The 24,769-nt window shown below is 39.8% G+C and overlaps 2 protein-coding genes across 2 annotated transcripts; both read right to left on the reverse strand.

The window, feature by feature from the left end:
- Positions 1–5,231: 5,231 nt before the first annotated feature.
- On the reverse strand, positions 5,232–14,521 carry LOC114134885 (rac GTPase-activating protein 1-like). The gene is made up of 17 exons (XM_028001746.1): positions 14,367–14,521; positions 13,971–14,070; positions 13,142–13,344; positions 12,867–13,021; positions 12,318–12,387; positions 12,166–12,219; positions 11,930–12,007; positions 11,689–11,803; positions 11,426–11,562; positions 11,188–11,352; positions 10,607–10,702; positions 9,325–9,523; positions 9,137–9,242; positions 8,905–9,037; positions 8,422–8,530; positions 7,524–7,632; positions 5,232–6,389 (listed from the first exon to the last, which is right to left on the reverse strand). The coding sequence occupies exons 2-17, from the start codon at positions 14,053–14,055 to the stop codon at positions 6,314–6,316; spliced, it is 1,890 nt and encodes a 629-aa protein (XP_027857547.1). The 5' UTR covers positions 14,056–14,070; positions 14,367–14,521; the 3' UTR covers positions 5,232–6,313.
- A 4,534-nt stretch (positions 14,522–19,055) lies between these two features.
- On the reverse strand, positions 19,056–24,691 carry minar1 (membrane integral NOTCH2 associated receptor 1). The gene is made up of 4 exons (XM_028003584.1): positions 23,926–24,691; positions 21,232–23,239; positions 20,067–20,285; positions 19,056–19,939 (listed from the first exon to the last, which is right to left on the reverse strand). Exons 2-4 carry the CDS (start codon positions 23,227–23,229, stop codon positions 19,745–19,747), a joined length of 2,412 nt encoding a protein of 803 aa, XP_027859385.1. The 5' UTR covers positions 23,230–23,239; positions 23,926–24,691; the 3' UTR covers positions 19,056–19,744.
- Positions 24,692–24,769: the final 78 nt, after the last annotated feature.

Here is a 24,769-nt window from a genome sequence, read left to right on the forward strand (position 1 = left end):
TTTCTACGGGCTTTACACGTTTTTAGTGACTGAGATTTCATCCTCGTTCTTTCTTGCAAAGTTGCTCAATTTTTAATCGGTTCTCTTAACTGGGTTTAGGTGTGAACTTTGGTTTAGATCAACACATGAATATGTGTTGATCTAAACACATAGATCACATAGATCAAAGTTTGTCATGTGGGCCAAAATTGGCAAGTCAGCGGTGCTCAAGGGCCAAGAAAATGTAAATAAAAGTTGTAAAAGTCATCTGATTGTGTTATTGTTTTGTCGAAATTGGATGTTATTCATTATAGATCTAAGACCTAAAAGAAATTGCATATTTTCTGTATTAAAGGAAAATTAACCTCATTTTCAAAATCGTTTGGACTTGATTGAACAAATTTATTGTAAGACAACGATTTGCGTCACTTTGTTTCATAACACTTAATATTAAGCCAAATGAATTAAGTTAAATTAAAAGTGACTTAGGGGCAGCAGCGTTGGCTTTTCAGTAAAAGTTTCTGCATAGACGTGGTACTGCTTATAAAAGTTTGGTTATAGAAAGACAAATGCTTTGTGTTGTACTCAACATTTTCTATTGTAAGAAAATGATGTTGGTAATAATTTTACCCTAATTAAAAACAAACAAAAAAATTGCTTAAAGTTTATCTCACTTGAGCTGTAAGTCTCTGCAGCTCCTCCAGAGATGCCACAGACCTCCTGGCTGCTTTTTAATCAGTGTTTTCATTGTTTTGCCGGTCAGTTCAGGCGTGTTGGTAAGGCCTTATTAACTAACTGGGCTCCTAACATCTCCACAAGTCATCTTGGATTTCTTTGATTTTCATGATGCTGCTTCAATGTTCTTCACCAAACCTCTGGGACCTTCACTAAATAGCAGCATTTATACTGTGAATGAATTACAATGCGACGGACGCTGCTTTCTACTTTGAAGGCAATTGTTTGCACTAGATCTTTTTTTAGAGGTATCATAGTGGTAAAGCACACCACTGTGCATAGTCTTCCTTACATGTGACAAAATGTATAAAAATCAAATGGTGCAAGGAATTGTAATTAGTCTGAAAACCATTTATTTTACAAGTGTAACCAAAACTTTTGGTGTAAAGACAGTATGAACTCTGGGCCCACATCTCGCTCCATAAATCTCCTCAGCCAATGATGAATTCATATTTAATGACCACAACCATCGTCTGGGAAGGAGGAGCATTCTTTCATTATTGCCTCTTTCCCCTGCTGCTTGGTCGAGATAATTGATTTCTCTGTGGTAACAAGGTATCGACTATCCACGGCAGCCAGCTAAGACGGTGGTTCGATTCAAAGGAGGAGCGGAGGGGTGTGGGGAGGAGGTGGAGAAAGAGTGGAACGAGGGATGAAGCTGAGAAAAGAAGAGAGAGCAAGAGCGCTGAAAGCTAACAGGGCATACAATTATCTACAGTTTAGAAATACTCACATGTTTGAGGTGCGTGCATAGATCAGGGCAGGTTTTCTGTCTTTTACCAGAGTTTTAGCAGTAAGTGTAGTTTGGTTTAATGCAGCCGTTGGCCTGTGTTGAGTGGAAGTGTCAAATGCAAATGAGACGAATCATCTGTTCTCACTGAAGATGTGTTCAGAGAACAACCTGCCAAAGACATACAAGATCTAAAATATGTAAGATAAATTATTTGTAAGTGAGCAAAGTGGGAGTTGTCATTTGATTTATCAACTGCATATTATGTTGTTCAGAAGCTCGGTGTAAGTTTAGTGCATGACTTTTTCTTTTTTTTTGAATCAGTGGAGTTATGATTGATGTTAATCTTTTTCAAGACTCTTAATGTGAAATATTATGATTTTTACTGAATAAACTTAAACAGCTCTTGAATGGTGAATGAAATCTGTAAACACAGAAAGACTTAGAACAATGTTACTGTAAGTCAAAAGATTTGCAATGTTTACCTTCAGAGGTAAAAGCGTGGTGGTGCAATAAAGACCCAATTTGCGGATTTGTTTGTATCTTTCATATTTGTCAGAAGCCAATTCACTGCATATCCTCTTTCACAAAACAGTTGCCTCATGAAGCTGCAAATACACCCAACGACCTTTTTATACTTCCTCTATCAGTTAAATCACCAACTAAGCCATTTATCTCACAATCAGACATTGTTAGTTTTAATCTTTAGTAAAAAAAAAAAAAAAAAAAGAAAAGAAAAAAATAATGAACCTGGCTTATGCAAGTTAACTCCTGACAAGCCCTGACTTCAACACTCAGACCGACTGACTACCACACTTAACAGCGGCAGGTGGATTCAACCCCCTTGCCATTTCGGTTCTGTCAGAAAACACTCTGCGATGTCTAAAGAGCTGTCCAACTCCCACTTAGCTCAACTAACAGCCTGAAAATCTTTTTCTTTCTTTCCTTTTTCCACCAAACTTTTTAACTTTCCCACTCAGGAAAAGCAATGGTGACTGAAGTAGGAGAACAACGGAGGGAAGGTGGGAACATTAGGCATAAAGTCTGATAGAAACTGAACAGTAAACATAAAAATATGCATTATTGGTGCTGTTCCTATTAATCCATAAGGTTCTTTCAAACCGTACCCAATGACTATTTTTTCTGCTGCTCATTTCAAGCAGTTGTGCTGCATCTATTGACTCTGATTCGCTTGAAACCTCTCGCAGGTGACAATGTTATTTCCATGAAAAACAAAATATTCCGGTCAGAATTTAGTTTATTAATTAAATGATCAGATGATCAGATCAGTCTTCAAATTGCACTTAGTGAGCCGATGTCTCTGCGATGCTGCCAATATTTACCCTGAACTCAAGCAGACGCCTATGAGGGGCCGTTTAGGACAAAAATTACGTTTTGTCTCTCACACACTACCAAAAGGTCTCGCATACTCCAAAAAAATAGCCACGCACACTCCAAAAAATTACGTTTTGTCTCTCACACACTACCAAAAACTCACGCATACTCAAAAAAAATAGCCACGCACACTCAAAAATTACTCACGCACATTCAAAAAATACTCAAATTGCGTATACACACACTACTAAAATGTCACACACACATTCACAAACGTTAACTTTCTCGCTCACATACACTACTACCAGCTCGCGCACATACACTACTACCAGCTCGCGCACATTCACACAAACGTTAACTTTCTCGCTCACATACACTGCTAACAGCTCGCACACACAAAGACGTTTATCTCTCACATACACAAAACTAAAGTTGAACACACACACAGTACTAAGACTCGTTTTATGTATGTGTGAGAGCGAGACTCTTTATGAATGAGTGAGAGCGAGACTCTTTTTGAATGTGTGAGAGCGAGACTCTTTTTGAATGTGTGAGAGCGAGACTCTTTTTGAATGTGTGAGAGTTGTCACGGAAGAGGCGGGGCATAATTTTTGGATCAAACTGCGCATGCGTAGATCCTAAACTATAAGTTTCGATTGTTGACTCACTGTATGTTCTATTACTTAGTATATTTGTGCTTTTAAATATATATAGAACGTTTAACTTTCTTGTAGATTAAATGTGCTATAGAAATAAATGAATCTGATTGATTGATTAAAAATAGCAAAATTGCTGTAGTACAATCTGTCCACTGGGTGGCTAACTCTAATTCGAAACGAGAGAGAATTGGTCAGGCAGCTGCCATTTTAAACAATTAGAGTTAGCCATGTTCGGTATAGCAAACTCTTTCTTCTTCGGCACTAGTTGGCGCCGGTTAATAATTCCTGTAATACTGGCACCCAGTGGACAGATTGTACTACAGCAATTTTGCTATTTTTAATCAATCAATCAGATTCATTTATTTCTATAGCATTATTTGTATAGTATGCGAGAGTTTTTGGTAGTGTGTGAGAGACAAAACGTAATTTTTTGGAGTGTGCGTGGCTATTTTTTTGGAGTATGCGAGACATTTTGGTAGTGTGTGAGAGACAAAACGTAAATTTTGTCCTAAACGGCCCCTCATAGACGCCTGCTACATGCTCCACACAGCAAGAGCCTGACAGACATACAGTGCAATTCCAATGAAGTCAATAACCGCAATAATTAACTTTATGACTCGGGCAGTTATTGATTGCATTCATGATCCAAAAGAAGGTGCTTGTTCCGATCTCCTCTTTGGCACATCCGCCCGCAGTTCGCTGTATAAATAGAGGAATTAAGCGAAGCTCTTGTTGTTACGCGTTTACCAGCTTACATTGTAATTTATTTAAGAGCTCTTAATTGGACTAGTTACTCATTTGGCCCTCGCCGGTCCCACAGCAAAACGGAGCTCGATCACTGCACGCTGGGGCATGCTGGAATATGGAGCCACAGAGACGCACTGTACACAGCCAGCTGTTTGATGTCTGCAGCATGCCAGCGTGTGCTGCACCACACAGCATAAATAAACACAAAAATCCCCCGGTGAGAGGACAGATCGACACACAGGAGACCTTATTTCAGGCTAATCAACTATTAATGTTGATTTGAAATTCGGTTTCTTTTTTTTTTCCCCTTCTTCTTCTTCTTTCTTTCTGCAGGCTCTTCTCTGCAGTTATTTCTGGCTGATTGGATGTTTTAAGCAGGAAGAAAGAAAGCGAGAACAGACGTATTTGGATGAAACTGAGCACCATATTTTCACCATCACCACTTCCCCACGCGCACACATGCTAGCACGCCCCCCAACAGCTGGACGCGAATCTCAGAGGACCAAATGGGTTGCTAAGGCGCTGTATTAAATGAGGCCACATAAATGTATGTCAGCGGGTTCTGCCTGGCTTAGCACTCTCCACAATAAGTGCTAATGGAATAACTATAAGATGTATAAATGATCCTTGCTTTAATTCATAATAATGTTGGACCTCATCGCCTGCCCATTCAGCCCAATAGATTATGGAAATAGCTCTAATGACTATTGGAACAATGAGCTGAAAGGCAATATCATTCAGGGACGCGTCAGCTTTGGAATAGCTGCCACTGTGCTTTTGCCCTTTCGCTGAAGATCCGAAATACCAATAGCCTTGCATTCAATTAAAAGAAGAGAAATTAAGAATTACACCCAAGCTTCGTGGAACATTAATAACACACTTTAATGTGGTAATAATTATCTGCGTCAAAAAGGTGCAAAAGCCTTTTGTTCGGGTTGAATTACATTAAATAAAAACTAACATCTCCTATTGTGTATACCGACACAGCCTTAAATCAGAAGGCTTCCTCCCCCCACAGACCTACTTCATGCATGAAGACAAAGAAGCAGGATTACAATGTTTTATTTTTAGCTTGGCAATGGATGCAGAGACAAATGAATGTTAACCATTCAGTTGTGAAATCTTTGGTAAAAGTTATTTAGGTGAACAATGCCACAAAAAAGAATAAATGCATTTAAAAAATGGAATACAATATTTGCCAAACATGACCATACAATCAGGGCCTCACATAAAACTTTAGTTGATTTAGTTTTTTTAAATTATTTTTACGCATCACGCATGCTAAACATCCCTACAACACTTTAAGGAGACAATAAAAGCAGCATGGGAGGATGTTATGTTATGCATTTTTTTCCCCATCATATGTATAGAGTAACACGTTAAATATATATGCAAATAAATTTGATGTCAAACAGAGCAGATGGAGGTTTCACTTTAATCTCACATGAGTGTGAGGCTTTGGTTTGCAGAAAAATATGCATGCAAGTATGTCTGAGTGATAATGTGCAGAATACATATAGTAAATCCTATTCACTCCTGAAGTATTGCATGTATTTAATGGTGCAACAGCACCCTCTAGTGGTCGAAGTTACCACGAAGAAAACGCCTCGTCATTATTAGAGTATTATAGCATTAGTAAAGTGTTCTAGAAATAAAAGTCATTATATTTTTATATAGCAAAACACATCAACAAAGAAAAAAAAGTCTTACATATAAGAAAGAAAATACCCTGGCCTCTAACAAAACAGTTCCCCATTCATTGTGTTAGTTGAGTATTTGATGTGCTGGCTTGACATGTAGTTATGATCACATCTCACAAAAAGCATGATTTGTTTAAAATGATGGCTTGCTTACTAAAGGCTTCAACGTTTCTGTAATTACAGAGAAGAAATCAAAAATTTTCAGGAACAAAGTATTAATGATTAAAGATCGTCAAATTATATGTTTGAAAGAAAAAAAAACCAAGGAAAGTTCTAAAAAAAAAGAAAGAAAAATGAAAAAAAAACAATCAAAACATTGTCACATGTGATTGCACAATCATTTCCCTACATGATTAGACAAAAGTATACTTTATTTTTTGCACTCAGTAACATTCATATGGATCAAAACGTTTTCTGCTTTCCTGCCTTTACTTCAGCTGTGGGGAAGCGAAGAAGCTTCCCTGATGGTTGGAGGCTGACGTGGCTTTGCTCTTGCTCCCAAATCTAAGAGTTTGAAATCAAAGAGTTAAAAAATGGACAAACAATATTTGCAGTTTCGCATTAAAAATAATGTAGTTATACACTACACAACATAAAAAAATAAATAAATACTGTGGATAAATGTCAACAGTTCTTGCTTTAATGCACGTAGTGAAGCTGTAGGAAAATTCAGATACTATTTATACTAATAATAATATTACATAGAATTGTCAATTTAAATATTCTGATTAGATTAGAAAAAACAACAATAACCTGGTCATTCAGTATATTCAGGTAGTCAGCTGACCTCATTCTTTGGGCACACAATGTTGCTGAACCTAGACCTGACCAACTGCAGCAACCCCAGATCATAGCACTGGCCCCTCAGGCTTGTACTGTAGGCACTAGGCATGATGGGTGCATCACTTCACCTGCCTCTCTTCTTACCCTGATGCGCCCATCACTCTGGAACAGGGTAAATCTGGACTCATCAGACCACATGACCCTCTTCCATTCCTCCAGAGTCCAATCTTTATGCTCCCTAGCAAACTGAAGCCTTTTTTTCTGGTTAGCCTTACTGATTAGAGGTTTTCTTACGGCTACACAGCTGTTCAATCCCAACCCCTTGAGTTCCCTTCACATTGTGTGTGTGGAAATGCTTTTGCGTTCACAATTAAACATACTCCTGAGTTCTGCTGGTGTTTTTCTTCGATTTGATTTGACCAAACGTTTAAGTAATCGCCGATCACGATCATTCAGGATTTTATTCCGACCACATTTCTTCCTCCAGTTTTTAATGATGCGTTGGACAGTTCTTAACCCAATTCTAGTAGTTTCTGCAATCTCCTTAGATGTTTTCCCTGCTTGATGCATGCCAATGATTTGACCCTTCTTAAACAGACTAACGTCTTTTCCATGACCACAGGATGTGTCTTTTGCCATGGTTGTTTAAGAAATGAGGAGTTACTCATTGCATCAGCTGGGGTTAAATAACTTGTTGCCAGCTGAAAGATAATCGCCTTTGCAGAACTTATCCAATAGGAGGCTTGTACCTATTTGCTTAGTTAAATCCAGGTGGCGACTTTTTTTTGGCCAGGCAGTGTATTTTGTCAATAGAAAAAACAATATATTAGAGTATAAAAGTGTATAAGTGCTTACATGGTGGTATTGGTGAGGGTCTGCATGACCCGCTGAGACAGTGAACTGGAAGACGGTGTTTTGGAAAGCATCTGGTGTTCTGGGGTCGTCACTGGTCCCAGTATGCTCACTGGAAATTCAACAAAGAGAAAGAAATGGTGTCATTAACATAAAGAGCCCCTCTTCGCTTGGTACAGAGAAAATTGAAACTGGTGTTAGAGCCTTGGGGATTGACTGAGGTTTTGTGGGTTGATTTGCATATTGATGGTGCTGGGAGGAACTGAAACAAGAACACGAAACGCTTCCTTGAGTTGTCCCAAAAACTACAAGGAAACTTAGAGGTTGGGCTTTTTTGGGTTTGGCTCTCAAAACAGGAAAAAAAAAGTATTTTTAATGTGACTGCATAAAGACAAATGTCTTTTTTACCATTAGTGTTTGGCCTGGTATGAGTTGACATGCACAATTTAATATGTGTTCTATTTTAGTTTCTTAAGTTTTTCCCCTTATTTTTCTTCTAAGTTAAATAATAGCAAGTTAAAGAAATTTCTGTTTGCCAAAACCCATTACAAGTTAAACTGTGTGCATATGAAAGGAACTACAGTGAACAGACAGTCATAACTCCAGAGAAACTTTCACAGGCTTCCTGCTTGATTTAAGCACAAAACTGTATTAAACTGTAAAAAAAATAATCCCATGGAAACACTGACGAAAACCCCCTGAAACCGTTTTGTAATATGTAGTTAACAGGTTGACAGTGAAGCAGACAGGAGCCCTGAAGCGCACAATGGAAAGGCACCAGAAAGTCAGGAAGAATACAACAGGGAAAATCCATTCCATTCACCCAAATCTACTTAGTATCTCAAAACTCAAGAGATTTACTATTTATTTTATTTTATCTCATCAGTGTGCAGTGATCCACCTTTTTGGCTTGGAGTGTCGGTGTTCTGAGGTGTCTCCATGTCTACGTTATCGGGATGGGCAAACCGGCTCCAGTAGCTCCCAGGAATACTCAGCAGGCGCTCTACGATCTACGGAAATAGAAAATAAGCTGCTTTCTCTGTCCCACAACCTTCAGAGAGCCACAACACGTCAATCAAACCAAAAGTAAAAATATGAATTACCTCAGCTGTCAACATTAAACACTTCTAAGTTAAAGAATAAGGTTGAGAGTATTTTTGTTCCTGATTCACTTTAGCTCATACATTTTTTATTTATTCATTTATCTATTTCATTTTTAACCTTTCCATACAGAAGTCAAAAAAAGTAAAACACACAATGCTGCAAAAAAAACAAAAACAAACAAAAAAATACCAAAAGAAAAGAACAAGACAAAACTAGTACAGAAATACACTAGATTTAAATTCCTGTCAATGTCAAGAACACAAAGTGTAGACCTCTTTACCCTTGGTTGTCTGCTGGTATCATGCAGGATGGTCATGGGGTCTGGGTCAGGAACAGCATGACCCACCAGCGTGGGACCAAAGACCCTGGCCAGGTTGCTTACATCCATCTTAGTGTCCGCACTCTGAGACACTCTAGAGATCAAATGCAGAGTTTTAAGTAAAATCAAAGTTTGTACAAGCCTGATAGTATGAAGCTTTGCACGCTGCTAAAACCTAAAAGTTGAAAATTACTTGTGCAGGTGAATCATCAGACAGGCCAGTGTGTCCCGGTTAGGTGGGGGAAGCTCACTGATGGCCCGATACAACAGGGCGAGGCTGTTGTCATCATCTTGTATCTCTACACAGAAACATACAGGTTCCATAAACTGTTGGACAATAAACAAAACAGCCAGTTATTGCTGAAAGTCTCAGAGACTCACCGGCTGCTTCCATGAAGACTTTGTTGAGGCGGAAAGTGAGAAGTGGCTCGGGTAGATTTCTTAAGAAGTCTTTGAGGACACCGGTGATGACATTGATGTCCTCGACTTTATTAAGAGAAGGCAAAGTTTTGCCTCGGATCAGCTTCTCCTTTAGCTCCTTCACCTGGTGCTCATGGCCAGAGATTCTGTAAAGGCCAACCTACAGGAAAGGAAAGACAATCTGTACCTCAACCGGCATCGTGTTCAACTTGCGATACCATAGCAACACTCAGGACTAACAGGAGGGGAATCACTACGGGGGAGAAAATCACAGTGGATGCAGAAGCTATTTAGTGCTAAAGTTTTTCCACTTTTTTTTATGTTACAACCTTATTACAAGATGGATGAAAATTATTTTTCTCTTCAAAAATGATATATGTAAACCCCTTAATGATAAACTGAAAATTGTCCCCATACATTTCCAGCCTTTGCTGACATTCTTCCAGGTGTGCCCTGTTTCCATTGATCATGTTCAGATGTTTTCATATGCCTGGATTACACAAAAATGGCACTAATGTTTTCAAAATCCTTATTTTTCCTGCAGGTAACCGGTGGGTAACGTGAAAAAAGTGTATGGTCTGAAAACTCAAGCACAAGATTGTATGTTGTTCACCCATCTAATGTAAGAATATAAATTCTCTGGTTTTATGAACATAAAATACAACTTCAAACCCAAGCATCATGACTGGGAAAAAAAAACTGCTTATCATCAGGGTAACACCATCTTTTCTGTAAAGCATGATGGCTCATCATGTTTCAGGGCTGTTTTTCTAGAAAGACATCCCCAAATACAACAGCCAAATGTATAGAAAGCCTGTTCTGGAACTCTAATTAAATCAACAACAAAGCTCCATACACTTAAACTTCTCTGAAAGACTTAAAAATAACCGTCTGACTGCAGTTGAGAGAATTTGCAGCAGATAACGGTACAAAATAGTGATAATAAATGAAAGTTGTGCCTTGCTTGCAATACTCAAGAAGATTTGAGGTAGTCTTTGTTGCAAATGTGCTCCAAAATATGTTGAGCAAAAGATAAATCCGGTCCCGTTGTTATTAAAAATATTTTTTTTTAAAAAGAGAAAATTACCGTACCTTTTTTCTTAATCATGACAGTTTGTGTATCGGGCATGTAGAAAAAATGAGATTAATTCATTTCATTACATAACAAAAAATAAATAAATCAAAATGCTGGGAATGGTCCACATGCACAAGTTCATAAAACTGTTTTTTTTTGTTGTCTGACCTCATGAAGGCCTCTGCGTTCAATCTCTTTAATGCAGTAGATGACCAAGGCCGGGATCCTCGGGGATGTTGCTGGAGCAAAGTCAGCCAGTGTACTCTGCGCAGAAAGGACATCTTAATGAGTACATGACCTGGAAATACTTGTTAGAGTCCATTTATCAAATCAGTGTGTATTTATATACAGTATCAAATCAACTTTATAAAACTAGCTTTAAGAGTGAGGTATAAACTAATAATTTAAAGACCTGTGTTGTAATTTTTGCAGTTTTTGTTGTTTTGTTCTTGTTTATGAAAGGAGTCGCCTGCCTGGTCAGGGTGGTCATTTATGCCCACAGGGGGGATATTTTGTAGTAAACGCAGTCAACCTCAGCAAATACCAGGAAGATCGAACACATAAAAGCAAAGTTGCTCAATTTTGTTCTTTTATTCTCACAATGGATTTAGAAATGTCGGCAGCCTTTCAGAAATCTCAAAGTAAAAGGTAAACGTCTCCATTGTAATAAACATCAATCTGACTGAGAAGCTTTAGTTGAGTGCACCTGCCATGTAAAGGAAACATAAATGAAGCGATCAGAAACATACCTCTGTTCCCCTGACGGGCGTTTCCAGAGCCGAGGGATTACACGGCAGGGGGCAGTTATCCCGGCACTCTGGATGGGTCACAGTCCTGCAGTCCTGGCAGCGAAGATAAGTCTTGCCGAATTTTGTTCTTCTTCCACAAGGTGCACAGAACTCAGACTTGATCACCTGATATATAGATACGTAGTTTATTAAAAAGACTGAAAAACACCAATAAATAAAGAGAAGAACTTAGTCCAACCGTTTTTTGGATGAAGTGGTGCTTCTTCCCTCCTTTAATTCGAGGAGTCTGGAACTGAACTGGGGTTTCGGAGACCGGCGTGCTGGGGGCTTCACTGGCAGACTCAGAGTGGTCAGTGGTGGTTGTGTCAGCCATCGCTGGAGATAATCATTTGTTGGTCAAATGGCAAAGATCAGCCTAATTAAATTTAACCACACATTTCGCTTTCATTGATAATAAATCACACTGTAAGGAAGAAGTGAAATGAAAAGAAAAGTCCTCACCACTCCTTCTCCTGCTGCGGGTCCAGTAAGGCACCGTCTCAATGGTGGAGACCGCCTCAACGCCTCCGCTCGCAGGCAGAGTGATCGTCGTTTTGGCCACGATAGACTCATTATTCTGAAGCATAATAAAGAAGACATTTTTATGCAATCTTCATCAAGAGCAAGCTGAACTTTTAAAGAACAAAAACAGGTTGTGTTTAAAATGTTGTGGAGCCCAGCAGGCTCCAGGGGGCAGCATTACTCTTTCTGATGGACAGCCTGTGGAGCGGGGCTTCTTCAATGCTTGTGAAGGACCGTCTGTGAGTTTTCTAGAGGAACGCTGAAGTTTCAAAAGTAAATTGTGCAAACCAAGAAAATAAGAAATTAGAGTCAGTGAACTGAATCAATAATTAGACCTCAAACAAAAAAACGACTAAACTATTAGGTCATCAGTGGGAGAAAACACGGTTGAAAACGATGAGTAATGATGTGACTCACTCGTTTCGGCCGTTTGCGGAGTCTCACATTCTTCATCACAGAAGAATCCCAGTCCTAAAGGAGAAGGTGGGGAAGTATAGAAATATTAAGCCACTTTATTAATGAGGTCCTTAAGTTACAGCTACTGTAACTATTTGACACAGAAAGCTTACCAGAGAGTCATCCGTTTGGTCATAGCTGATATCTGACAGCAAAGATGTTGATTCCTCAACTCTAGTTAGTCTGTAATATAAAATCAGCATCAGTGGACAAACCATGTGTGCTACTGGCTAGTTGGAGAAAGGCCACATTCAGGGTTAGAAGAAACTTTTCACACATTACAGTTGATTTACATGTCATGACGCAGAACAAAATATTGACTCTGGGAGGACGAGATGCCCCTTAAAATTTTATTTCTGAAAGGTTTGGAAAAAAAACTAAAATAAAAACAAAGTTTGTGGTATAATGTGACAAAATGTTGAAAAGTTCAAAAGGTGTGAATACTTTTGCTATTTGGAATTTTCTTTTCTTTTTTTTAATCAAACCTCCACTTGGTATAATAGCACTACCTTGAGCGTTACACAAACTCCATTCCTTATTATCTAAGGAATTTGGCTGTAATTCCAAATGGTATTTAACGGCTACATTAAATACCATTTATGTGGGGGGAAAACACAAGGAAACATGCAGCAACTTTTCAGACCATGTTGTGTGACGCTGACCTTCGGCTGGAGTTGAGGTTGGTTTTGGTGCCTTGTGCTGCCTGCGAATGGGTGCTGAGAAAGGCCAGGGCTGACCGCTGCTCCTCACTAAGGTGAACGCTGCTGCCATTATTCTCTGCGATCAGCATCTCCCGGATCAGCTGTAGCTGCCGCTCCTTTTATCGTCACAAAGCAGCAGGATGACAGCATAAATGACTTTTTCTGTTTTTTTTAAATACAATAAACTACACAGAACTCTACAAACAGAAAACATAAGAAATCAGTTAGACACCAACTAGTTTCTCATAGACGGCCTCTGCCTTCTGTCGTCGACGGATCTCCACGTCCACCTGGTTTCGCGCGTGTTTTAGTTTGACCTCCAGTGCCCCCCTCTCCGTTTCCACTTTGGCCAATACTTCTTTGCAGGAAACCAGCTCTTCACCCGCCAACAGCCACTTCTTACGACAGTCTTCAAAGTTCACTGCCATCTGGAGGAACTCTGCAGTACCGGAGAAAGGTGCAACAGACTTACCAACAACATGCATTTTAAATAGCCAAACAAAATATAAAATCTAATTTATTATCACAACAGCACTATGTAATACATCAAAATCGCAAAGGTTGGATGAAATTTTTTTTAAGATTTCATCTTCACTTATGCTCTGCAGCCCAGTCCTATATTTGGCCACTTTCAAGGACTTTCTCTGTACTGAAACTGAATTTAGTGACCAAGAGGCTAAAGCTTACAAAGAATGTCGAAACACCGCAATGACGGAGAATAAAGATTTGAGTGTTGATGCAGCAAAATCACAAATATTGCAACTGAATTCAAGACAAGAGTAGCATGATCTTGCTTTTTAGAATGCGTCAAGAGAATGGCAACAGAGTTTTCTGATTCACAAATGCCATTTGAGAAGCACAAATAAAAAAATAGAAGTTGTTATGGAAAAGAAATGCAAAGTTTATATAATGTGGCGAGAAAACAAAAGATAAAGTATTTGTCGTACTGTTACCTTTTTTGCCGCACTTATCCATACAGTGTAGCCAGATTTACTGCTGTAGCACTAAGCAAGCTAAGTAAACTACAGTCGGTAAATACCACACTGAGGTCTGGTGGTAACTTACGTGGTTCAATGTTCTCATTCAGAGCGTCCAGGTGAGCTTGGAGACTCTGAAACTGGTTGAACAGGTTGACAAGGGACTTCTCCATGTTGTATCACTGCGACTGTTAGCAAAAACAAATGAGTTATTGAGCTATGAATTTATCTTTTGTTGTACGTGATCTGTATCATTGTTTTCCAGTAGCCCGAGTACCTGCTGGAAAGCACTATTTCAAACACTCCGTTTATGTAGTTATAGCGCAAAATACATGGTAAAACTACGTTACACACATATTTAAGACAGAGATGAACTTTTTAAAATGAGCATAAAAAACCCCAAAAGTTGCTAGTGTGCGTTAGCACCCAGCTAACTGTTTATCTCAACATTAATTAATCACGTCAAAAACCACAAATCAGTTACCTGTCCAATAGACAGTCCGTGGGATAGTTAGACGGACGTGTATAATATTTGTGTCCTCAGCAGAGATCTGGTCGTGTGTTAGCATAGCATCAACACCGCCACGTCTGGCACAGCTTCCACATTCCTTCTGTTCAAAATCAGCGCCGGTTTTCTTCTTCGTCAGCTAAAAGCTGGCGTCAGGGAACTCTGCCGCCCCCACAGAGCCAGACTTGTAACTGCACAGAGGACGGCAATAAGTTTCTGTCAAGTGAATAGTTAAGGATTTTTTTAGATGTAGTTCTCTTAAAGGTCTACGGTATTATAATAATGAATATCTTATCTATCTGTAGTAAGTAGATTTTTAATTTGGAGTATTTTTTATGGGTCTTCCACACCTGGAAAGGTTTATCACTGTTCCATGCTTTCTCCACTTGTAGATAATGGGCCTTTCATTTTGGTTTACTGGAATCCCAAAGCCTTAGAAGTGGATTTGTAAGCATTTCCAGACTGACAGATTTGAATGATTTTGTTTTACTTCTCTTCTAGGGTTTATTTTCAGGGCATTTTATAGGCGATTTGAGGTCTTTTATTCTTCTTTGTGTGAGACGAGTTACATTTAAGTGGTCTCTTGATCATTCAAGTCAAACAGTAACGAGACCTAGTTGTGGCTCAAACACTAGAAAAAATGAGGTTAATCACATACGTGCAGGTTGGTTTGACTAGCTTTTTTCCTTTAATGTATGAAATCCATTTGATGACTACCATAGGAATATCAGAAGATACTCAGAATATCTTTTGTCTCTTGCAAGTATTTGTTTGGTGATCTAAAACATTTCAGTGTGACAGAGAATTTTTGAATTTTTAAATATGTAATTTCAAGAGACTTTATTTTGAATCTAGTTTTTTATTTGACAGCCTGGATCAACAATTGGCTTTGTAGCCTGTGTAAAGTTTACCTAAACATTAAAAACATCTGTAAGAATGTTCCATTTTGTCTGGAACTTCTTAAACACCCCTGAAGGATTTACATCAAATCTAAAGACAGATGTATAATATAAATAGCTCTACTAATTTAAAAGGTACTCTTGACCTAGATTACTCCACCATGTTTACGTGTTTCAATGTAAGGTGAAATGCAGGGAGAAATTATGCATTTAAGCCTGTGAAGCAGCCAGTATTTGTGTGTCATTGTCTTTGTCCTGGCTCTTGGGATGCACAGGGCAGCTTCATTCATCAGCCACTGCTGGCATATCTGGGTGAAGCAACCACTATGCCATGCAGCATTTAATAAGAATAATACTCTCACCCACATGCAGAGTATTAATTGTCCATATATACATGTATGCATCTAGTAAATCATTTGAACAATATGTTAATAGACTGCAGCTATTTTGTATGCATCTGTTTGATTTTTTCCTTGCAGTACAGCATCTGATTTAGCATCATACTGTTTTTTCCCTCAAGTACAGCATTCCTACTGAGCAGTGCAGGTCCATTATTGTTGATTTGAGATAATAGGAACTGTCAGTCAATACAGCCTTTCTGTTTTTATCAATAATTCATGTCTAAAGGTACATTTCCTGCAGTCAAGGATCATTTAACTCCTAACACTCTGTTTTACACCAGTCAGTGTCTGACTCTTCAAATCCGAGAGGGTACTGTCAGTATGCAGTGGTGCCTTGCAAATGCATTCAATACTCTCTATGCTGATTCTCTCAAAGAAAGCCCTGTGCGATCAATTGCCTTCAGAAGTAACCTAATTTATATAGAGACCAGTCCAAATACGTAATCTGATGCAGCTCTTTGGGGTAGAGAATATTAGTGAACAAACATCATAAAAACCAAGGACTACAACGGACAGGTCAGAAAGAAGCAGTTTGAAGCACATTTAAGCTTTGAGCATCTCCCATATCCTCTATCTAACATCAAAATATCTAAAAAGTATATCTCATCTGCAAACTTTGAAGGAGCCGCAGAGATCTACAGGTCAAGTGGGAGAGGCTGCTGATAAGAAAACTATATTAGTCATGCAATTAGCTTTCATATGAGAGTCAAGTTGAAAGAGAGCCAACAAAGGTCCAAGTTTGCTCCATCCCCTTTAAATCACATGGGAGACACAGCAAACAGGTGCAAGGTGCTTTGGTAAAATAAGGCCAAAACAGAGCAATTTGGTCAACATGCAAGGTGGAAAGCCAACAATGCATGCTGCTCTGCACACAATCCCCAAGACAAAACATTGTGGTGGGAACTCTTTTCTTCAACAAGGAAGCTGGTCAGACTTCACTAGGAGCTGGATGGAGCTACAGTACAGGGGTTTGAAAACTGTATTTCGCTCCATCTGGCTTACGTAAAATCCATGTATCATTTCCTTCAACTTTACAGTTATGCGCCATTTTAAGTTAATCTATCACATATCACATAAAATCCCAATAAAAAACGTCAAAAGTTGTGGTTTGAGTGTGACAAAATAAAGGTTTTTCCAATGAACATTTGTGGAGCACTTTTCGGAATAAGTCTGCAAAATAGTTGCAACTGTTTTGCCATTTTTATGCGGAAAGATATAATACATCAACATACCTACACAAAATTGTAAAGCATTGCAAACCAGTGATATTTACTGCAAAGGTACGATATAATACAACGAAAACTTCCTAGTTTCAAATAACTTTCAATTTTCCACTGGGTGTAAAATGTAGCAGGATCCACTAATGCCTGGAAGTCGGAGTAGAAGCACCTGCAGATTGTGCTGACTCCTGGGTTTGCACTCCTCAGTGGAACCATTGGAAGGGTAATGGATCCATAAACAGCCTCATGGGTAACACTTGGCAAATATGCAGCTGAGCTACTAAGGACTGTTTATTGGAGCAGAACACACCCACCTAACATACTTGTGGGTGTACACAAAGTAAAGAAAAAATCTTTAGGATATGAGAAACAATCAATGAATTTCTGCCTGTCCTTACAGGTTCTGTATGCTATAGTTTCTTTAATGAGAAAATCCCAGAAATGTGGGTCATTTTAAAATTGCAGCTTAAATAATAAGCTTTTCAACTTATATCACAACACTTATATAGATCTTAATAGCTTTGCAACAGGACTTAAACTTTTCCACATGAAGTTTAATTAAAACAATCACAACAGCAACAAAAACTGCAGAGACATGGATTGCTCTTAGCTTGAATTGCTAACACCAGTTATCCTGGCTGCCTGAAAATGTCAGAAAATTCCCCTGTTTTTTGACATGGAACATGGCAAGAGCTGGGTTAAAAGTTGTTCCTAGAGGCAGTTTTTTATTTTAGAGGTAACTGGATCATTCATTATGGATTCAATATTAACCACTTCTGTGTGTTAGAAGGGTTCTCATTTTCCACCAAATGCACTTCTCTTTGAAGTGAAAGCACACATCAGGGTGCTTGAAGTTTCCTCTTATTAGCTCAACATCAGTGTTACTTTGTATTTGCCGTGCAAAAACACAAATAATTCCTCTGAGTTTAAGCACAATGGTTCTTGAACCATTGTTTGATTTTAGAGAAGGTGGAATGCAATCCTATTGTGCAACTATTCATTCACTTGCACCTTATTTAGGTGTACCTTCATAGTACCTGTCTGGATTTTTTTTTCTTTATTCAGAACAATGATAATTCTTTTTTAGGGGGGTGTTCCATCTGAGATTCTGATACATATGAAATCATTTTGTGCAAATATATCCATGCGCAAATCTCCTAACATCATGTTGTTTTCTTTTGAGACCTGATGGCTATGAAGGCTTTTGATGTAAGGATGAACTCATTATCATGTTCAAGAAACCAATTTATGACCATTTGAGCTTGGTGCATTATCATTCTGAGAACAGTTATCAGAAGAATGCTATACTTTGGTCATAGAGGAATGCACATAAGTACCAATAATCAGGTAGGCTATGGTTTTTAGACAATGTGTAATTTGTGCTAAGAGGCCCTGAGTATGTCTGGAAAATATCCCCCATGCCATTATACCACTCCAACCACCAGCCTGAATCCTTAATTAGATCCATGCTTCAATGTTTACTCCAGATTTAAACCCTATCATCTGAATGCCGCAGCTGAAATAAAGACTTATCAAACCAAACCACATTTTTAAAGTTTTTATTGCCCAGTTTTAGTGAGTCTGTCACACTAGCCTCAGTTTTCTGTTCTTAACTGATGGGGGCGACACCTGCTGTCTTCTCTTCAGTAGATCGTCTACTCCAAGGGTTTGACATTCTTTGATTGACTCAAGTGGGCTTTGAAAGCCTAAATCCTTTGAGTTACTTCCATAGCTCAATCTCAGACATCTTCTCAAATATACCTGCTCTCCTAAGTTAACCTTGTGACTGTTAGCAATTAATAGAATGTGGCCTGACAGGTGAATGAAAACCAGAAGACTCTGATGGTCCTGAGTGAGTCTGCAGGTATGTAAAGAAGAGCTGGCCAAGTGAGTCCTGTCAAAAGATAATGTACACATTGGTGCACTTCAGTCTTCCCATCAATTGAGTTGCAAGTGGAATCTCCCACTCGGAGAGTGTTTACTGGAAGAAGCATCCGTTCTCCTTCACTGCTGCACATCCAAAGCATCATCGACAACAACCATCTTTGACTGTTGAAACCTGACCCATGGTAGACACCCTGCACCCTAGATAAGCGGATTAAACAGATTACGTTTCCTGTTTGAAAGAAATGGGAGAGAACTCTATAAAAATAATATTTTTATTGATTCCGGCCTGTTTGAGCAGTGTGTAATGTAGCTTAAAGGAAGTTCAAGTACATTCCAACTAAAACAAACAACAACCCTCGTACATGCTATCCAATACTACAAATCACCCAAACTCTCACCTATTGGTAAAACTCTTATCTGACATAAGTGTGAAATTAGCCCTGGATTGTTCTTAAAAGAACAGTAGGCAGTGCTCAGTGCTGAAATACAATGCAAATGTACCAAAAGAGTGGATAGAAAACAATAAAATAGATAGAACCATTGTCAATTGGCTCAGTGTTGTTAGCTTCAATATGTTCAACCAGAACTGTTCTCATATATAGTGAGTTCTATTTGCAACCATCTGCTATGTTGATATCATACATCTTCAAATAAATCCCTGCAATGGGTAAAAAATGGTTACCCATTGGTGGTGAACAAATGGTTGAACATATTGAAATAATTTTCAGGTTGTTTTATTTCTGATGTAATAAGCCATGGTGTATCATGCTAAGAAATAGAAGAACTATTACAAATCACCAGTCTAGTTTTAGAGTCCAGGGTCTCTCGTTTATTAATCTTCATTAGGATGCCGTGCAAGTTTCCGAGTACATGACGTGGCTGCTGAAAGTTAAGAAGGAATAAAAGAAAATAGAATAGGCAAGAGATTATGTTCTCTGTGAGGGTGTTCATGTACCCATAGTGCAAATGAGAATGACAATGATGAGGATAATAGCCACAACAGTGGCAATGAGGGCAACCAGCTTGCATATCTTGAGTCGGCGGAGGTTAGCTTCTTTACGCCTGAGCAGACCATCGTAGCCTGGAGTGTAGATGTCATCCATCCAGAACTCCATGTTGTTAGGGTTCAGAGACTCCTGACCCTGAAAAATAAAATGCTATTTGTTTTTTCTTTATTGACAGACTAAGTTACTGATGTGATATAGGTACTATATAACAAAGAGAATATCAATAAATGCTTGTAAAACTTATAGAGTCAATATTTCCTACCTGTAGGTCCAAAGGGGAGATTCGTGCCTCTCTATCATCTACTGTCCATATGGCTCTCCCTCTTCCCTCAGCCAGTCTGGGGTCAATGACCTTCCCAGACCCAAGTCCCCCTGTTAGGCTGCTATCTTTGTGACGGAACAGGGACGAGTTAAACACTTGTTCCACCATGCTGGTAGGCTTTTGGGAAAGCAGGTTAGTAGTGCTGTCTGACTGATCTCCCTGGAATAAAAACAGACCAAACATAGATTTTATATAAATCATAAGTAAATGCAACTAATTTTTTCAATTTAATCTTTCCAACATCCACATAATGAGCCTCTATAAGGTACAGAAAGAATGGACACGGATGGATACAATATAGAAATTTTGCAGATAATGCAAAAACAATTCTATTACTGTTGAGAAACTTAAAAGATACATAGATTGCATCATGATGGATTGTAGAAATAAAATATATAGTGTATTTTGCAGGCCATAAGTTACTCCAGCGTAAAAGACACATCAGTCAACAAATGCATCACGAAGGGGAGCAAAGCATAAATAATTTGAACTGGACTATAAGTAGCATTTATTTAGAAATTGTCATATGTGATGGGTACCTTGTCCATGTTGATGATATCACCCAGTGACTCTTTGTAGTTATCTGCTTTACAACAAACTTGCGGAAACTGTCAGCCTTGGCTTGGAAGTCTGCTGGCAATTTCTGACGCACTAATGTCTGTGTTATAAATGAGGGTAGTCCGAGTGGAGATGCATGCAGTGAGTTTATCAGCGTAATTTAGAGAGGTGATTGTGTGACAAAGCAGCAACACCAAGAAGGCCTGCTTGCAAAGTCATTTTTATTAATCTCCCTGGCAACTACCAGGATGTGGAGACGTAACTCCTGCCTCCCTTGGCAGCACATTCTTTAAACACACAAATGTGGACACATTTCTTGAGCTTTGGCCATCTTGCCAGCCTGCAATTAACTTTCCGGCAGAAGGAAATGTTAAATCCTGAGCTTATGTCAGTCAGTATGAATTTATGTTATGTCAAAACATGTGTCATGGAGATAAAAACAAAACCTATATAAGTTGCAGGATCAGCAAAATTATGAAAAAAAGTGTTGCTTACAATCTGTAAAATATGTTATATAAGTTGACTGAGATAAGCAGAAGTTCTTTACCTGTCCAATTTTTCCTTGCGATGCTTTACCATTTTTATTTTTTGAAAACGACACCGACCAGTCTCTTGCAGAGTTAGGGATGTTCAGTTGTTTGCTATCAGTGGGACTTTTTTCATCAAGCTGGGTTTTGGAGGCACGTAGAGATGATGCGTCCTTCTTCCCTTCTTTCTGCCCTTTGGAATCTGTTTGACCTTTGCTGCTTTCCGTTTGATCCCCAGTGGTGTTCCATCGGCTCCAGTCCAGGCTACTTGTGCTGGTCCCTGGAAACAGATGTCCGGTTGCAGACAGTGGCTGAGGCTCTGATGAGTCAGAGGGAGTTATAGGGTGGCTCATAAAAGAGGACACACCACTGAGAGGCTCAAGCCATCTACCACCTGTGCTTTGACCACCACCAAGGACAGGCTGCTGGATCTTTTCATCTAATCGCTGTAAAGCAGAGAGCACCTGAGAAATCTCAGCCTTCACATCATTCAGTGACTCCAGTTGTCTTTCTATTTGACTCATACGAAGCAACAGCTTGCAGACGCTGGCCTTTAGCCCATCATCACTGCTCTCCAGGGAATGGAAAAGTCTTTGGAGTTGACCCAAGCGACCACGTCGAGCCTCAGGGGTGTCCTGGTTAGCAGTGCCATCGTTGGGGTGCAGCACTCCTGTGGATCCACACATGCTTATGTCATCTAAGAAGCGAAAGATTGCACTGATGTCATCTTCACCAAACTCAGGGTCATCTAATGAAGTCATGAAAGAGAGGCGATCAGCGTGAACCAGGCTCCGGAGTCTCCGGGTATCCGGTGGGTCAGTTTGTGTTCCCTGAGCCTTTAATTTATCACCTCCACCTGGCAATCCACTGTCTACACCCTCACCTCCCGAAGACCCACTTATTACAGGGGTAGATCGCCTTGGAAGTTGTGCTGTCTGTGATTCCATCCCCAAATCGATGCTGCCAATGCCTATCCGGTCCTCCAGGCTGTGACTCTTATTACTCCAGATAGCTCTCTGTGTCTTGGGTGGTCGAAGGTGTCGTGGAGATGGCTCTGGCATTGAGCCTGGTCCAAAATAGGTTGAATCCTGCAGATCATCAAAGCTCTCATGTTTAGCTTTAGCACGCTGTTCAGGTGACATATGAACTGCTGTAGGCGATGGATAAGGATTTGGGATCATTTCAAAGCTGTGATTGTCAAAGCCTGCATGCCCTGATTGAGGACTAGGAGACTCACTGCTGACTGTCACCTGTGGTATCAGAGGAGGCTGGTTGTGAAAGTCTTTCTTAAAGGCGCTTCTCTTCTGGTCAACTGATGATCCCGGTTCAGCTTCAAACACCTCCATTGCTGCAGATTCTCCACTTGACTCACTGTCCGTTTCCAGAGGCAGGTAGATATTCTTCATTACCTCATTAAGATTTGGACTGCTGGAGTATGAGTATGTAGTATGAGGCAAGTCAAAAGATACAGCCCTCGTCCGGGTGGGAGGGGAGGACACAAATGAAATGGGATCCGGGGGAAGACTTCCGCGCTTGCGAGCAGAGTAATTTGATTTTGGAAAAAGCAAGTGCTGGTCGATGGGCCTCCCACTGGAGTCAATGTGAGTGCTTGCTCGTTCTCGACCAGGAATGTTCAAGGGGTGTAAACCAGGCAGATTGGGACCAGGCGACTGGTCGACAGGGATTACTGTCTGGGCTCTCATTGGATGGTTGCTTTCAGAGACCCCACCTGTCATCTGAATGAGATTGAAAATAGTCACAATGTCTGCAGCGACCCCTATGGGTGAAAGTCCCTGGCCTCTGGTGGAAACCCGATCTCGGAACAGAGTGGCGGGGAAACAGGGGTCCCTGCTGGCGGCAGCAAACAGCAAAGCTCTGAGCTCGACGAGGTGCTCGAGGTCGAAGCGGGTGCTGACCATGCGACAAAGGTCCTGGAATGTCAGCCACTGCCGCATGTTGGCCAGCTCCTCCAGGATGCCCAGGAGGACCACAGGATATTTCTGCTGCAAGTCAGCCATTGCAGCTCACCTGTTAGGGAGAGCAAATAGTAAGCAAAAAAATGTATATGTTGTAGCTTAATCTTGAAAGACTTGCCCTTTAAACTGTGCTTAGTGTAACTAATCATAACAAGTCTTTTTGTTGTAAATGACAGCCAAAAAGAAGCAGCCACCAACAATCAAAATGACACAAACGTCTCTATTGCGTAATTAGCAATATTACAATAGTAGATTTAAGTAAAACATAATAATCAATAGAATATTTAATTTCCCTACTCTGCAAGTTTCTTCCAGCTATAATGCATCAACTGAACTGATACTGCAACCTTCTAAGCATAACTGCGGGAAAAATGCCTTTCCACTCCTCAGATGGAGTGAAGGAGCGACCTTATTTTGTGGTCCTAAAATAACTGGTCATCTGATTTAATGACGCCGTCACACTGCGCACATCTTTACCTCTCTGGACATCTTTATTCCACTTATTTCTATTAACAGCTTCAGGCCATAAGTGCCACTTTGCAAGTGTACAATATAATGATGATTATTTGATACTGTATTTAAAGACAGCATAAGTTTAATTAGGGCAAGCAATTACATCCAGCATTTAATGAAGGTACATCAACACATTTTTTGTTCTAGGATATCACTGAAAATCCAATAGAAGTTGTAAACATACATCAACTCTAGCTCCATTTACTTGTGTCTATTTTTACTCACCTGAATCTACTGGCATAAATTTAAAGCCACTCTTGGATCCATCAACAAAATCCACATTAGTGTGTTTGCATATTCCAAGAAGCTCTGGCTGGGTCGGCTCATCATCCCCTCACGGTCCCTTCTCAGGCTTTCTCCGATTGTGAAAGCGAGAAGCCCAGAGCCCAGGCAGGAGAGGAGAAAATTAGAAATCAGGTCATCTTCCCACAAGTCCCTGCAGGCCCCAGAGGGACCTCAGAATACATCCAAATGGTTTCCCCTCATCACAGATCAGCAGCCACCACACTTGCAAAGTCGATTGTACGAACACATCTAACTGAACACGCAGAAATAATCGTGGCAGGTCAACACGGATGTGTGAGTGGATCTGGTTTATATTTTCTCAGGGTACCATAACAAAAGCTGGTTGTGGGTGCAAGCTTAGCAATACAGTTGAAGGGGCAGATGAAAAATTGATGGTTGTTAATTGACACACATAAAACATCTGCGCTGACAGGAAACACAAAGGTCTGGGCTAAAATTTCCCACTAGATTCCTGCACATAGAGATGCCTGCCAGACTCCCAGACTTTTCACTATTACTCTGCATTACCATCCATAAGGGCTTGTACTTAAAACTCCATTAGAGCAAGAAAAAGGGCAAGGCTTTCATCGTTGAGTAGCAGCACTCTGCTACAATCAGGAAGGACATCTCTAATTCATCTAACAACTCGCTGAGAAGGAGGGCAGGGCATCCATCATCTCATGCACTCAAAAATCAATGCAGTGAATGAGCCACGTTAGGGGTGTCAGTATGGCCAGTAATGCATTAGTGTCAAGTCCGCTGTATTGCAGTTTTAATCGCAAGA

This window comes from Xiphophorus couchianus, chromosome 20 (assembly GCF_001444195.1).
Source record: "Xiphophorus couchianus chromosome 20, X_couchianus-1.0, whole genome shotgun sequence".
In the NCBI taxonomy this organism is placed as follows: domain Eukaryota; kingdom Metazoa; phylum Chordata; class Actinopteri; order Cyprinodontiformes; family Poeciliidae; genus Xiphophorus; species Xiphophorus couchianus.

What these genes read in the sequence shown, in the direction of transcription:
- minar1 (XM_028003584.1), bottom strand. Translation starts at nt 23,229, where the DNA reads ATGGCTGACTTGCAGCAGAAATATCCTGTGGTCCTCCTGGGCATCCTG. An exon ending in CGCAAGGAAAAATTGGACAG is followed by an intron (nt 20,286 to 21,231) that starts GTAAAGAACTTC and finishes TTTTTATTCCAG; the next exon opens with GGAGATCAGTCAGACAGCAC. An exon ending in TCTCCCCTTTGGACCTACAG is followed by an intron (nt 19,940 to 20,066) that starts GTAGGAAATATT and finishes TTTATTTTTCAG; the next exon opens with GGTCAGGAGTCTCTGAACCC.
- LOC114134885 (XM_028001746.1), bottom strand. Translation starts at nt 14,055, where the DNA reads ATGGAGAAGTCCCTTGTCAACCTGTTCAACCAGTTTCAGAGTCTCCAA. An exon ending in ACCACTTCATCCAAAAAACG is followed by an intron (nt 11,353 to 11,425) that starts GTTGGACTAAGT and finishes TCTATATATCAG; the next exon opens with GTGATCAAGTCTGAGTTCTG. An exon ending in ATACCAGCAGACAACCAAGG is followed by an intron (nt 8,531 to 8,904) that starts GTAAAGAGGTCT and finishes CTATTTCCGTAG; the next exon opens with ATCGTAGAGCGCCTGCTGAG.